The sequence below is a fragment of the Vigna angularis genome, chromosome 5, assembly GCF_016808095.1.
Source record: "Vigna angularis cultivar LongXiaoDou No.4 chromosome 5, ASM1680809v1, whole genome shotgun sequence".
Classification (NCBI taxonomy): domain Eukaryota; kingdom Viridiplantae; phylum Streptophyta; class Magnoliopsida; order Fabales; family Fabaceae; genus Vigna; species Vigna angularis.
In genome coordinates this window covers 4,353,385-4,370,028 of record NC_068974.1, presented here as the reverse complement: position 1 = coordinate 4,370,028, position 16,644 = coordinate 4,353,385, and the positions used below count along the sequence as shown (strand labels likewise).

At 32.8% G+C, this 16,644-nt stretch overlaps 1 protein-coding gene and 1 pseudogene across 1 annotated transcript; one reads left to right on the top strand and one right to left on the bottom strand.

Annotated features, from left to right (window-relative positions):
* Nucleotides 1-7,474: 7,474 nt before the first annotated feature.
* LOC108339147 (cytochrome b561, DM13 and DOMON domain-containing protein At5g54830-like) lies at nucleotides 7,475-9,007 on the bottom strand (annotated as a pseudogene).
* A 1,957-nt stretch (nucleotides 9,008-10,964) lies between these two features.
* Nucleotides 10,965-11,273, top strand: LOC128196600 (uncharacterized). Its single transcript, XM_052878081.1, has one exon. It carries the CDS (start codon nucleotides 10,965-10,967, stop codon nucleotides 11,271-11,273), a length of 309 nt encoding a protein of 102 aa, XP_052734041.1.
* Nucleotides 11,274-16,644: the final 5,371 nt, after the last annotated feature.

Genomic DNA, 16,644 nt, shown 5'->3' with positions numbered 1-16,644 from the left:
TGATGCAGTTATTGAAAGTTCTTAGGGATGATATTTCAGTAGCGGAACTAACAAAATCAAACCAGATGTACAAATCACCAGGGATGGGGTTGTGTGTTTGGATTCACTATTTTGGAACTTAAGGCAAGTTTGATGGACTTCTTATACCAAGGGATTGGGTGAGGGTTTGTCATACTTAGGTAGGCACAACAAGAGGGATCTGAGTGTTCTAACTTCGGAAAACAAGGAAAGTGGAATTCTTTGCCAATTGTATGTCTCTTTTGTTTGAATTTCTTTTATGCAGTTTGCCTATAGATGTTTCTAGTTGTTGAAGATCCTAGGGATAGGATTTCAACAGTTGAAAGGGGAGTACTAAGTGATCTTGCAACAAGAGGGATCTGAGTGAGGTTATTTAGGAAATCCATTTCAATCATTTTACATATTGGAATTTATTTTGGTTGGTGTGCTCACGTTTTGCAATTTTGTTTCTTCTTTTCCTTATTTCTTTGTTTGTGTTGTTTTTATTTTTCTATTTTACTTCTCTATATGTTACTTTTAATTTTATCTTTATGTTTTAGTTTTTGTAAGAAATTGTTGAAGTTTCTGTGTTGGTAAGTTCTGTGTTTCGTTGTTAAGTGTAATGTTCTGTAATGTATGTTCAATATTATTTTATTCGTTAAGGTGCGTTAAGCGAATATATTTGTGAGTATCTGCAATGAGGTGAGTGAATTAATGAGGAAGAGAATTTATTCGCTTAGCAAATTTGTGAGTTGAGCGAATTCAAAAAAATAAAAAATAAAAAAAAATTGTAATTTTATTCGCTCAGCGCACAACTCTGGTGCGCTCAGCGAATAAACACAAATTTAAAAAAAAACTTTAATTTTATTCGCTTAGCGCACAGCTCTGGTGCGCTCAGCGAATAAACACAAATATGAAAAAAAAAATATTCGCTCAACGAGCAGTTCGCTCTGCGAATTTCTCACTGCAACTTTTTGTTCGTCACCTTATTCGCTTAGCGAGCTGTTCGCTCAACGAGTAGTTCGCTGCAGATTTTTGATTTTGTGCATTTTTCACCGTATGTTCAATGTTCTTTTGTGCTTAGCTAATATTATGCAGATAACTTCTCCTAAGACCACCACAAGGTCTTCTTCAAGAGTACAACGTGTTGAGGCACAGGAAGAAAACCTTGTTTTAAACTATGATCAGCATAGGTTCTCCTTTGAGTTTGCGCATCTCCCATGGCCTAAGGGCAGGCCAGACTTCAGGTGGGGGAGTGCAAGTGCCTTTATGCAGGTGATGATTATGCAGGTGCAGATGGAGTTATCTTCAATGTTTAGTTATGTTATTTATGTTTTGTAATATGTTTTGAACTATGTGTTAGTTGTAAAGACATGTGACTTTTTGATTTAATGGTTATGCATTGTCTTGATTAAGTTGATGTGATTCTTGAAAATGATAACACATATGACTGTGGTTGCAATGTGTTTCATATATTTTTATCTATGTGTGAGTATGTATGACTATATCGGTTGAGTGTTGAGAGCATGTGTTGAGAGTGAGAAATATGATGAGTTGTCTAGATATGGAGTTGATTTTTGCATAATTGTGATTCTACATACATACACACTTGTGTGGTTAAGGATGAGAGAGGCATTGTTTGATATTGATTATACAGCTACTTGGCCAAACAGTCAACCTTAACACATCATGATACATTTGTGAACCCTTTTGAGCCTTGAAAATTTTTTCCTTCCACCTTGAGCCTATTAGATGATATCCCACCTTACACCCTAGAAGAGAACATGTATTATGCTTTAAAAGAGGTTAAGGTTGAATTCAAGTTTGGGGGAAGAAAAGATCAATAAAAAAATGATAAAAAAAAGCTCAAAATGAAAAAGAAGGTTGAGCTGTGAAAGAAACTGGTATGTGATGAATGATATATTTTGGGATTTGAGTACTGGATTGGGAATTGAAGTTATTCTCTTCTTAATATGTGTCTTTGAATCCAAGAAAAAACCATGATTCTTTTTCTAGCCAAGCCAAGCCTTAATCTGAAAAGACTTTTGGACTTAACTAATAGTGTGTGTAGTGTGTGAATCAAATGAAATGCAAAAGCTGACGAAGTTCTATGACAATTCTACTATATGTGAGGACAAACACTTGAGTGGTGAGTAATGATAAATACTTATCTGGTTGTTCATATTCTATGCACAGGTGATTTTGTGAAGTAATGCACCGTGTCATATTTGTTTGAAATATTTGGGAGTGCATGTGATTTTTTCTGATGTGCAAAGTCATTTTATCAAAATGTCAAATGTTTGTTGTGTTGTTCATTTTCTTCTGTGATTTCATGAGGGCGTGAAATAGTTCAAGTTTGGGGGAGTTGATAAGTGTGAAAAAGAGTTATTTTTACACTTATAAATGAGCTTAATCTTGTAATTATTCATGTTGTTCCTCATTGAAAAGTTGTAATAGGTAGTAGATTGTTATGTAAAATATTGTATAGGAAATGGTGTATTATTTAGACTCTGTCAACCAATCTTCGCAAAGCGAAAGCCAAAATTCGCACTGCCAGAAGAAGGAAATTCGCATAGCGCAGTACCTATGCACTGAGCGAATAACATTAGTTAAAGTACAACAGTTAAGAAAATTCGCATAGCGCACCAGTACATGTGCGCTGAGCGAATTAATGAAGTTAAGTGGCTTTAAAAGACGTGCAGAAAGAAAGAAACATTCCTCAGCCAGAAGTTTCGGACAAAGGAAAGAAACGAAAACATCTCAGGAACTTCCGGAGACTACTTCAAGGCATCAAGACACCATTGTTGCAAGGGATTGCTTCAAATGTGTACGTTCTAGATGACTAGGAGTAGTTAAATTTCTCTTTCATTGAGATTAGATGTAATGAACTCACTATGATGTAATTTTCCTGTTCAATATATAGTTGTTCGTTCATATGCTCTTTCTTGAATTTACTATCATTGTATGGAAATATAATGTTATTTGAATGTCTCTGATTACTAGAAAATAACTTTGAACATGGAGATAGATAGAGCACTTAAGTGATTTGGGATAGACTCAATAACTTGATCATTCTTAACATGAGACTTAATGCAAATTGTATGTTAAATTGACTAAGGGATTAGCATTTTAATATATTAATTTAGAACTAGTTGCTAAGGGATTAGGACTAGTATGCCTTGATGTGAATGTTTGAATGAAGTAATGCAATATTGAACAGAGTTTTATATTCATATGATTCATGAAACCCAATTCCAACGAAGTTTCTTTTAAATATAAATTCCTTGCACACCAATTGTTTGATAAAATACCAAAAATAGTTTCTTGTGTTGTTTTGTGCATTTTGATGTCTAATTGAGTTATAAAAGGAAGAACTGTCATGTGTTGCACAAGTCCCTTGGGACACGATACTTTTACTTATTCACGGTATTACTTGGAACGATTTGGTATACTTGCCAAAAAGTTATCACCATTCCATTTATATACTTATATATATATATATATATATATATATATATATATATTGTTGTGGTGATATAAATTTATGTTTTTGGTGCTTGATAATTGGTGACTGATTTTGTTTTGACAACAAACATTATAAACATGTTTCTTAACTTTGGATTTGTGTAAAATAGTATTAAATAATATTAATTTATTTTACTTCTTGTGGGGATTTAATCATTGTTACAATTACCGTGAATTTTGGGGGTGAAGTTATCGAAACTATGATTTTGGTGTTATCATTATAGTTGGGTTATCTTTGAGTTATTAAACATTTAAAAATTGAAAAATGAAAATATTATATAAAAGGTTAAATTTAAGTATTGAAGAATTGGTTGCCATAGGAGATATATATATTATTAGAACCAAGTACGACAAAATAGGTGGTAGTGTTATTAGCATTCAATTTCATTCAAAATATTATATATTTATCAGTCGCGGTGATAATAATAAATTTAAATGTGAGATGCTATAAATTTTAATAATTAAGAGAAAATAATTGTGGTTAACTATTTTAATTAAAAGATAAAATGGTTTGTTATTTATATTTAAAGGATTTATTTTATATTAAAAGATATCTTGAGATGTTATTAGATATACTTAGATATTATGGTTCGATAATAATAATAATAATACAATATATCATTTAAGGACTTATAAGAATTAATTAGAATAAAGATAATTTATTTTTATTTTGAAAATATTGAGCTTTTATAAAGGTTTAGAAAAATAAACCCAATAGGGTTAGGTATGCATAATGTTAAAATAGAAATTCTAGTCGTTAGGAAAAATAGACAGAAAACCCTACATTAGTCGTGAGAGAGGTTCGAGAGGAGAATATTATTTTTTACCAAGGAAGAAGTCTAGGAACTAAGCTCTTAGGAGGGCTTAGAAGATCTAGAACTCTTTGCTAGAATAGAGGTAAGGGAGATAATCTTTACTTTGTGGAGTGTGTGATGTTTAATGCATAAATTTGTGGCATGATTATATGCAATTCGTAGCATTTATGAACTACATGGTTTGATTGTATGCCAATTATATGATTTAATGTTTGTTAGTGCATTTATTGTGACCAACATGATACATTGATTTATAACCTTTTTGGTTTATGAATGTTAAATTAAATGTAGCTCAATGTGGTTTGTGGTGGAGTGTGGTGTTTTGTTTCATGTATGTTGAGTTGTTTGTCAAACCCATGGTATGTGTTACATGTGTTTTACTAAGATGGATGAATCCATGAATTTAAATTATTTATTAATAGGTTATATGTGGAATTAGGGTTTTGGCACGAGGAGTGCGATCCATGTATGTGTGTGTGTATATATATATATTTTATTTTCTTTCTATTGTATGGGCTTTAAATGTGGGTACTTTAATGTTTATCATGTTTCCTTGATGTTTCATGATGGTGTGGTAATGGTAGGATTGTGTTTTGAATTTTATCATGAGGTAAACATTGTCATTGGTGTTGTGCATAGGAATGAGTTTTGGATATGAGACTTTGCCCATGTGTTATGTGTATTGAATGCACTTTTGGGTTTTGTCATATTTTTGTTATATGGATTGTGGCATTATAGGCCATGCAACTTTTTGAGTGGGACAAAGAGGTGGTTTTGAATGTATTGAGTTGTTGGGTATGTATGTCGAGCTGTTTGTTGTATTTTTCCATGATGTTTTGTGGTGTTTCCCGAACTTGTTGTTTGATCTATAAGGTGATGTGATTAAATTTCGTTGATGATTAAGTGGTAGGCCATGTTATTGAGATGATTGGCTTGTAATTGTGGATACTTTGTCTACTTATGCACTTATTGGTGGATGGTTCGAACAAGTTCTATTTTGGTAAATAGGCCCTATTTTGGTGAGTAGGAAAGTCCTACTTTGGTGAGTAGGCCTTGTTTTGGTAAATAAGAAAGTCATATTTTGGTAAATAGGCCTTGCTTTGATGAGTAGGAAAGTCCTACTTTGGTGAGTAGACCTTGTTTTGGTAAATAGGAAAGTTCTATTTTAGTAAATAGGTCTTGCTTTGGTGAGTAGGCCATGTTTTAGTAAACAGGTCGAGTGTGCTGAAGTATGGAAGATGACATAGGTTTATGGTGATTGATAGTGTTGGCATGGTTAGGTTGAGTTGGATTGTGGTTTGGATTGAGATGTTTTGTATAATTTTTCTCTGAAGTGTTTGTGTAGTAAGGGTGTAGTATTGATTTGATAATTGAATTATTATGATATATTATTGTTTTTGTGGTTATTTTCTTAGCTCACCCTTACTTATTTGTGTTTGTGTGATGATTATATAACTTGTGTTGTTATACAAGAGCAATTGAATTTATAGATGTTCCAGTTGATGAGTAAAGCAGTGAAGATTAACAAGTGTTTAAGGAACTTTTGGGTTTATTGAACAATTTTGTTTATTTAATAATGTAATAATTTGTGATTTTATTTCAAAGGTTTAGATTCTAACTATGATTTAATTTAATCCAGATTAAATGAATAATATTTTCTTTTTACTTCAATTTAAAAAGGTTTTAAATTTTTACCTTTTGCAAGTTAGAAGTTTTTATAACTTATTCGTGACATTCTAAATAGGGGTGTTACAAATTGTCTATGAGTGGTTAATGATTAAGGAATAATGTAATTATGTTATGGGTGATGAGTTGGGTTATATTAAAAATGTTACGGAAATATTAGATGGTTATGTTACGCAGATTTGAATTAAAGGGTAAATGTTAGAAAGGATTTCAATATGATAGATGTGTAAATTATATGTATAAATTGTTTGGTTTGTGTTAGGATATGTTCTTTCTAAAGAGGTAAAATTTAATAAGATAAGTGTGATGCAATTGTTAGGGATACTTCTTGAAGTTATCCTTAAACTCTATTAGATTCTAAGACTCATATAAAGAATGGGGTTTTTGGTGGTGAAGAATGTAAGAGGTTTCTATTGTTAGTTTAGGAATGGTGGATCCGTTCTCTCTTAAGTTATAGTGAATGAATCCCATGGAGAGAGTTGTGCATTGGTAAATTATGGGCTAGTCTTAAGTTATCATATCACAAAATTTTAAGGGAAATTTCCAGGTGCACAATTTCTAGTGCCCAAGCAATTGCATCAATCCGGATATCGAGTCTAGTAATATCTTTAGTCTTATGTTTACAAATGTGTGACGATATGATCATATGGTGAAATTTAAATTGATTTTTCTTCAATTATAGAAATATAAATTGTGATTTGTTTGGACATAACAATATTAGCTTACTCTTTTTATATTTGTACTATGTATTTATTTTTTCTATTGCAATAATTACTATTTTTGGTGTGAGCACAAGATAATGTATGTTTAAATAGAGGAAATAAGTAAATATAGCAAAGTCTTAAAGATATGGATTGTGTTCTTATGTTGTTTTGGCAGGAATGTATTAAATATGAAATAATAATGTTATAGTCTTGTATATGTTTGAAAACTAGATAACTATGAAAGGAGATTTTAAATACTCGATTAAAAACTATGATGTTGTTATTGAAATATATTATATTTATGTTGCATCTTTTTCATTGGCGAGAATTGTCTTTTTATCAAATTTGAATTACTCAAGAAAATATATAAATTCAATTTATGAAGTTGTTACAAGATGTATTAGAAATTGCATAAATATATTTGAATCTATCGTGATATAATTAAATTACTAATATTTTAACAAATTTTTTTTATAAAATATAATTTATGTTGAATCTTACTAAAAAAATTATAAATAATATTTATATTTAGGCTTAATAGTCTTTTTTGCCCCCATATTTGCTTATTTTTCTCAATTAGGTCATTCCTTTTAAAAGTGTGTCAAATTGGTCTTCACTTAGTACATTTTGCGTCAACGACGTCCCCTCTGTTAAATACGCACAAACGGCGTTAACTTTTTTTCTCTCTCCTCTGTTCTTCTTCATCGCAGCAGACTCTGCATCGTAGCAGACTCTACAGATTGGTCCTCACTTTTTTTCTCTCTCCTTGGTTGCTTCATTTCCACCAAGCGGATATGAAGTAATATAAAGTGCAACATCATGCCCAGCTTGGATGGAAAACTTGACTGACACCCCTTTTTCCACTCTCAAAACACGAGCTTCCTTTTTGTTGACGTAAAGAACCTTTGCAGGATTTGGAGGGTTGGGGTAATGCATTGTCGGAGCCGAAGATACCACCAGCGGATTATTGCTATCTGCAATGATGACTCCTTGATCTTCTTTGTCTTCAGCATCCAAGGGTCCAATGCAGTCATTCACATGCTCCGAGACATTCAAAACCAAATGACCGTAATTTACAGCCCCGTGATTCTAAGGAAGATAGTAAGGATTAATAGTATCAAGAGGCTTAATAGGCCCCAAAGCCCAAATAACCTTCATATTTTCAATATGATTCACAGGACGATCATAATTTCCACTAACCTTAGTCAAATGCCATCTATATCTAACAAAGGACACCCCATCGCTCCTATGCCCATAAACAAGCATTGATCTGTTTACTAAACCCATCGCCTCATGCCCTTTATAAACTGAATTAGGACAAACCCCATGAGCAACTTCATCGTCATTTTTCACACACTCACTATACTTCGTAATGAAAAAATTATCCACAATGGGTGCACCATCTTCCTTAAACCCTGTGACGACAACATCGCCACCAATCATGAAATCAGAGTCTTCAGAACTAGGGTCAACACAACCAAAAGCCATGTAGTTGGTGATCCCAATCGCAACCTCCAAGCCAATTTCAAGAGAATCCTCGAACACATTCAAACTCCACCTCAACCTGAAATTCTTCGACAAAACCTTACAATTCTCGAACACCGTCAGAGATGGCTTCGCTGGAGCGTCCCTTCGAAGAACGACGTGGCCGAAATCAGAAGCGGTCGTGCGATCCCAGACGGTGAGGACGTCGATCATGCTCCACATAACATTGCGTAGCAAAGGCACTTCTAAGGTGGAGTTCTTATAGGTTTTGTTCAATCCATCGTTGGAAACAATAAATCCTTTAGTGAGATTATCGAAACCAGTACCCTGCGCACCCCACAAGTGGACGTCGGAACCAAGAAACATGTCAAATTGAGAAACCCTAAAGAAGCAATTGTCTGTTATTTTGAGAGATCCTCGAAGCTGGTGCTATCCCAAGTGCAATTTGGAGCAAGATCTGCATACCAGAACAACAACAATAAGTGGAAGAGGAAGGGAAGAAAGAGAGGTTTGCGAAGCATGAGGGATGCAATTGTTGCACTGTCACGCAAAGCGTGTGGATCGGAATCCACGGTGAAGAACAATGCAGTAGAGGGTGGTGATTGCGTTGCGTATGCGCCCGTGAAAGGGTTGAAGTAGATGAAACGTTTGTGTTATTGCTCCAGTGAAGAAATGAAGAATGTCTTTCACGTTTTAAGGAGTGAAAATGGAGTTGTATTGTATGCATCACTATCAGCCCATTTTAATTCTAGTATTTTAATTCTTATTATTTATTCTTTTTTATACACGTTTCATCTTCACGGAACAGATTGATCTGCTGCTTTGCAGAATATTACAGAACAAAAAGGTTTGTTGTGTTGCAGAAGATTGCAGAACAGAAAGGTATTCTGCGTTGCAAAAAAGCAGAAGAGAGAGAAAAAAAAGTTAACACCGTTTGTGCGTATTTAACGGAAGAGACGATGTTGACGTAAAATTTACTAAATAAAGACCAATTTGACACATTTTTAAAAGGACAGACTTAATGTTAAATTATATTAATATTTAAGATTGGTTCATGTAATTTAAAGTATGACTTTGATGTACAGATTCTAATGTGATGATTATTAGAATATAAGGTATTAAAGTTATAGGATTATTTTAGAGTTATTAAAATTAATCCCTCTCTTCTCACTTCAATAAAGGGCATTTTGGTATTTTATTAAATTTGATTAAATATCATAAAAGAGGGAAAAAGGTTTTACTGCTGTTGACGTTAAGTTTCTGGAAAGAAAAGGAGGTTCTCAGGAAAGGAAAAGAAACTGTGACTTTTACAGAGAAAAACATCCTCGAAATTTCTATATCATCAAGAAAACATTAAAGAGGAGTAAGAGAAGGGAGAACATTGACAGGAAGAAACTATATAATGGATCCAGGTAAGTTCTTTACTACTGTGTATGAGAGAATAATAAGTATCATGAAAATTCAAGATCTTGTGTGTGTTTTTCATTCAATTGAAAATTAAAGAATTGCTAACAAGTGGTATCAGAGCCAGGTTCTGAATTCTATGATTCTCCACGAATGGTAATTTTCTCAATTTTTAAAACCCTAATTTTTGAATTATGAAGTTTAGGGATTTTATTTTTCAGATGTTTAATTATTTTATTCACATGAAAGAAAATTAGATTCACAGTAATGTGAATCTCAAAGCCGCAAGTTTTTAAATTTTGATTGTTGCGTAAGTCACAATAAAGCAAATTTTTTTTACTGTTGCATGATTTCTTTTGAATTTTTTTTACTGTTGCATGATTTCTTTTGAATTCACTGTAACATGAATTTCATTCATCTGAAGCAACAAGTTATTTTTTTTATTATTTGATTATCACATTAATGTGACTTTGATCTGTGCATAATATTAAAGTTCATTAAAGTTGCTTTATGCCAAAACTGAAATCCCATGCGCAGTAACCAAATTAAATCTTGCATGAAAGAAAATTCAATCCCTTGAATTTAACCCTGAAGCAGCATATAAATCTTTTAATTTGGTTGTTACCATAAAGCAACTTTGTTGCGGTACTGTTCTCACACAGTAAAGTATTTTATTATTGTGCTTATGTTAAATTTTTAACATTGTTGTGCATTGAATTGAATGGAAATTAAATGTGAATTAAAAGTTTGAAGGTTTCAAATGCTTTTAACTTGAAAAGTGCATCTATTGACATGTATGGTATAATTTTTGTTTTATGAATTATATGTAATTGTTATTAATCTTGGATGAAGGAAATTCAATTAAGTTGAATTTCGGATGAGTTATAATTCTAATCAAAATTAAAAGGTTTAGCAATTCCGCTGTTCTTTTAAATTGCTCATGTTATTGCGAAAATTATTCATAATATAAAGGATGTTAAATTATGAATATATATAGTAATTAGTCATTGATATAAAGATGTTATGGATTATCCAAAGGTGAACCATTGTTTATAATTAATGACATTAAAGTGAGACATTTCATGTACTTAGTAAATATGTTTGTATATCCAAAGATAGCATACATATAGACTTAAGTATGATTGATTGTTTATTAAAGTGTATATGGAATTTGTCAGTTTAAGAATCACCCAAAGGTGAACTTAAATGAATGACTTAAATGATTACCTATCAGTTTAAGTGTCACCCAAAGGTGAACTTGAATGTATGACTAGTGTAGTAATTTGTTTGAATCCATTAATTTTATCAAAGCATTAATGTATGAGCTTGTGTATTATTTCCAGCTTACATGAATTTATCAGGTTTGAGCAACAATGTGGTCAAGTTTAATGGGCTCAATTATGCTGATTGGTCAAAACAAATCCAGTTCCAACTGGGTGTGTTAGACTTGGACATGGCAATTATGATGGATGAAATGCCCGCAGTCATTACAGAGACTAGTACAAGTGATGAGAAGTCTCTTTATGAGGCTTGGCATAGGTCTAACAGGCTATCACTAAACTTGATGCGCATGTCTATGGCAGAGAATGTAAAGCCTTCTATGCCTAAAACGGAAAACGCAAAGGAATTCATGAAACTGATCAAGGAGTACTCATAATCAGACATAACTGACAAGTCTATTGTAGGAACTCTTATGAGTGAGCTGACTACCAAAAAGTTTGACTGGTCACAACCCATACATGAACATGTAACTGGAATGGCTAATATAGCAGCAAGATTGAAGTCAATGGAAATGAAGGTGAATGAGTCTTTTCTGGTACAGTTTATCATGAACTCTCTTCCTCCTGAATTTGACCAGTTCCAAGTGAACTATAACACTCTTAAAGATAAATGGAACTTTCAAGAAATTAAAGCCATGTTGATACAAGAGGAAGGGAGATTGAAGAAAATGAAAGATCATTCTATCCATCTCACAACTCATGAAGGTGCTAGCTTCAGTAAAGCCAAATCAGGAAAGAAGAACAAGAAGGATAAAGCCCCAATGAAAGTGAATAAGGGTAATATCCAGAAGGACCAGAAATGTTTCTTTTGCAAGAAAGTAGGTCACTACAAGAAAGATTGTCCGAAAAGAAAATCTTGGTTCAAAAATAAAGGTACTTTTTGTGTTTCTGTAAGTTTTGAAGCAAATATAATTAAAGTGCCTAATAATACCTGGTGGTTGGATTCTAGAGCTACCACTCATGTTTCTAATATTATGTAGGGATTCCTTTCAATCCAGCCCATAAAAGGAACTAAAAAGTATTTATATATGGGGAACAGAATGAAGGCACGGATAGAAGGAATTGGGACTTACAGATTGATTCTAGACATTGGTTATTGTCTGAATCTTGAAAAATGTCTCTATGTTCCTGGTTGTGCTAGGAATTTAATTTCTGTTGCAAAGTTGGATTATTTAGGTTTTAACTTTAGGATTGAAAATGGTATTTTTCATTTGTATAAACTTTCGTACTATTATGGTTCTGGTACATTATTGGATGGTTTATATCGTTTAAATCTTGATGTTAATTTTTCTGAATCCCTGTTTAATGTTGAACATGTTGTTGATAGAAATTGTGGTGCAGGAAAAGAATGTTCTGCTTTCTTATGGCATAAAAGATTGAATCACATATCCAAAGAAAGGATGTTGAGGTTACTGAAAAATGAAATTTTACCTCAATTGGATTTTGATGACTGGGATGTGTGTATTGATTGTATTAAGGGTAAACAAACAAAACACATATCAAAATATCCTGTCACAAGAAGTAGTCAACTTCTTGAGTTAATACACACTGGTAATTGTGGTCCTTTTGACATTAAATCCTGGAGTGGTGAAAACTATTTTATCTCCTTTATTGATGATTTCTCACGTTATTGTTATATATATCTATTACATGAAAAATCTCAATCAGTGAATGCCCTTGAGGTGTTCATAAATGAGGTGGAAAGGCAATTAGATAGAAAAGTAAAAGTGGTGAGATCTGATAGAGGTGGTGAATATTATGGTAAAACTGATGAGAGTGGACAATGTCCAGGTCCATTTGCAAAGTTTCTTGAAAGTCGGGGTATATGTGCACAATATACAATGCCCAGTACACCACAACAAAATGGTGTAGCAGAAAGGCGGAATCGTACTCTTATGGATATGGTTAGGAGTATGTTAAGTCATAGTAATATTCCTTTATCTTTGTGGATGTATTCATTAAAGACTGTTGTATATCTGGTTAACAAGGTTCCTAACAAAGCAGTTTCTAAAACTCCTTATGAACTATGGACTGGAAGGAAACCCAGTTTGAGACATCTTCATGTTTGGGGTTGTCCGACAGAGGTAAGGTTGTATAATCCACATGAAAAGAAGCTTGATGCAAGAACCATTAGTGGTTACTTCATCGGTTATCCTGAAAAATCAAAGGGATATAGATTTTATTGCCCTAACCATAGTACAAGAATAGTTGAGTCTGGAAATGCTCGGTTCATTGAAAATGGTCAATTTAGTGGGAGTGAGGAATCACGAATAGTGGATATTCAAGAGCATACTGATAGTGTTTCTACATCTAATGTCTCTTCTGAAGTTGTTATCCCTCTTGTTGTATCAGAGTCACACAACAAGCAGAGACAACAAGTTAATGTTCCAATCCCACAAAATGATCATATAAATGTTGAGCCAATTGACAATGATCAAGTCACAAATGAACAAGTCATAAATGAGCAATTGATAGAGGAACCACAAGAAGCAGCATTAAAAAGGTTTGTAAGGGAGAAAAGACCTGCTATTTCGAATGATTATGTGGTTTACTCTGTTGAACATGAATGTGACTTAAGCATTGATGAGGATCCAGTCTCTTTCAGACAAGCCATGGAAAGTAATAATTTAGAGAATTGGTTGAATGCTATGAAAGAAGAATTGAAATCAATGGATGACAATAAAGTATGGGATCTAGTTGAATTGCCTAAGGGTTCAAAAAGAGTCGGTTGTAAATGGGTCTTTAAGACTAAACATGACTCAAAAGGCAATATTGAAAGGTACAAAGCTAGATTAGTCACCAAAGGTTTCACTCAAAAGGATGGCATTGACTACAAAGAGACCTTCTCTCCTGTTTCTAAGAAGGACTCTTTGAGAATTGTTTTGGCTTTGGTGGCTCATTATGATTTAGAGCTTCCCCAAATGGATGTAAAGACCGCTTTTCTGAATGGTGACTTAGAAGAGGAAGTTTATATGGACCAACCAGAAGGTTTCACAATAACAGGAAAAGAAAATTTGGTGTGTAAATTGAAGAAATCAATATATGGACTGAAACAAGCTTTTTGACAATGGTATCTAAAATTTAATGATACCATAACTTCATATGGTTTTGTAGAGAACACCGTTGACCAGTGTATATATATAAAGATCAGTGGGAGTAAGTTTGTTATATTGGTTCTATATGTTGACGACATTCTTCTTGTTGCTAATGATGTTGGTATGTTACATGATGTAAAGAAGTTTCTCTCTAGCAACTTTGAAATGAAAGATATGAATGAGGCATCTTATGTGATAGGAATAGAAATATTCCGTGATAGATCACAAGGATTGTTAAGTTTGTCTCAAAAAGGCTATATTAACAAAGTGTTAGAGAGATTCAGAATGGAAAAATGCTCTCCTGGAATAGTTCCAATTCAAAAAGGGGACAAGTTTAGTCAAATGCAATGTCCCAAGAATGATTTGGAACGAAAGGCCATGGAGTCCATTCCTTATGTGTCAGTGGTTGGGAGTTTGATGTATGCTCAAACTTGTACTCGGCCAGATATCAGTTTTGCTGTTGGAATGTTAGGCCGATATCAAATTAATCCCGGAATGGATCACTGGAAAGCTGCAAAGAAAGTTCTTAGGTACTTACAAGGTACCAAAGAATATATGCTCACCTACAAAAGGTCAGATCATCTTGAGGTGATTGGCTACTCGGATTCAGACTATGCTGGAAGTGTGGATTCAAGAAAATCCACATTTGGGTGTGTTTATCTATTAGTTGGAGGAGCAATTTCTTGGAAAAGTGCAAAACAATCAGTCATTGCTACTTCCACCATGGAGGCTGAATTTGTGGCATGCTTTGAGGCCACGGTTCATGCTTTGTGGTTGCAGAACTTTGTATCGAGGCTTTGCATTATTGACAGTATTGCTAGGCCGATAAGGATTTATTGTGATAATTCCACAACCGTCTTCTTCTCTAAAAATGACAAGTACTCAAAGGGTGTTAAACACATGGATTTGAAATACTTGTCGATCAAAGAAGAAGTGTAGAAACATAGAGTGTTAATTGAGCATATTGGTACGGATTTGATGATAGCAGATTCGTTAACTAAAGAACTACCGCCCAAAACTTTTATTGGCCATGTTGAAAGTATGGGCATTATCGATAAGTCAATATTAACATGATGATGTTATCTATCTATATGGATATGTATAGTTATATGCTTGTATTGTCATGACACTTGTGAATTCAATTAAATTTATGTTTTTCTTTATTCTATTGTTATCCACATTAAGTTATATACATGTATTATTGATTTTGGTAACATGTTATATCTCTTTTAGAGACATGAAAGTTATAAGATTGATTAAAGTTATGTTGAGTTAGTTTGATTATGTGATACATAGAAGGAATCTTGTCGTTCATGACTTTTGCCCGCCATGATCCGATCATTTCAATTCATATAAGGATGATGACTTGATAATTCTAATGAATGGTACGCACTTAAAGTTTAATTTTAAATCTTCAAGTCATCAAATGAACCAAGTGGGAGAATGTTAAATTATATTAATATTTAAGATTGGTTCATGTAATTTAAAGTATAACTTTGATGTACAAATTCTAATGTGATGATTATTAGAATATAAAGTATTAAAGTTATAGGGATTATTTTAGAGTTATTAAAATTAATCCATCTCTTCTCACTTCAATAAAGGACATTTTGGTATTTTATTAAAGTTGATTAAATATCATAAAAGAGGGAAAAATGTTTTACTGCGGTTGACGTTAAGTTTCTGGAAAGAAAAGGAGATAAGTAACGTTCTTAGGAAAGGAAAAGAAACTGTGACTTTTACAGAGAAAAACATCCTCAGAATTTCTATATCATCAAGAAAGCATTAAAGAGGAGTAAGAGAAGGGAGAACATTGACAGGAAGAAACTATACAATGGATCCAGGTAAGTTCTTTACTACTGTGTATGAGAGAATAGTGAGTATCATGAAAATTCAAGATCCTGTGCGTGTTTTTCATTCAATTGAAAATTAAAGAATTTCTAACACTTAATTGAGAAAAATAAGCAAATATGGGGACGAAAAAGACTATTAAGCCTTATATTTATTATATAATATAATTTATTCATTTATACGGTTATGAAAGAACATATCTAACATCAAATATTCGAAATCTCGAGTTTGAAAATAAATTGCTATGAATAATATGGATGACACAACAAATTTAAAAAGACATTGATAAAATAAACTTTAATAACTTCTAAAAGAATAAATTTAATTAATTTAATTTTATAAAATGAATTTTTTAAAATGAAATATATACATACTAAAGTAAATTTACATCATAGTTAAGACATCGGCCTCTATTTTTCACTTTCACATTAAGATTTACCTTATATAATATATTATGAGAATTGCCCTACATGCTCTACTCATGTAACTTTCATAATTGTAACTCCTATATGATATGATATTTTGGAAGATTAGTTCAATATACTATATAAATTATGGGGAGATATCTTGAAAAAACTTTGGTGTGAAGGCAAAGCAAAACATGGTGGCAAAACCTTATTTTAGGAGTAAAATGCATTGTGCGTTTTAGGAGTAAAATGCATTGTGCGGAATGATGAAATCCAGAATGCCAAAGAAATTATGAGAAATAAATATTAGTGAACAAATTATAAGATGAGAGTGGGTGTACCAAAGTCATAGGAGCCATGTGACTTCCACAAATGGTTGGACCTACTTTGCCCAT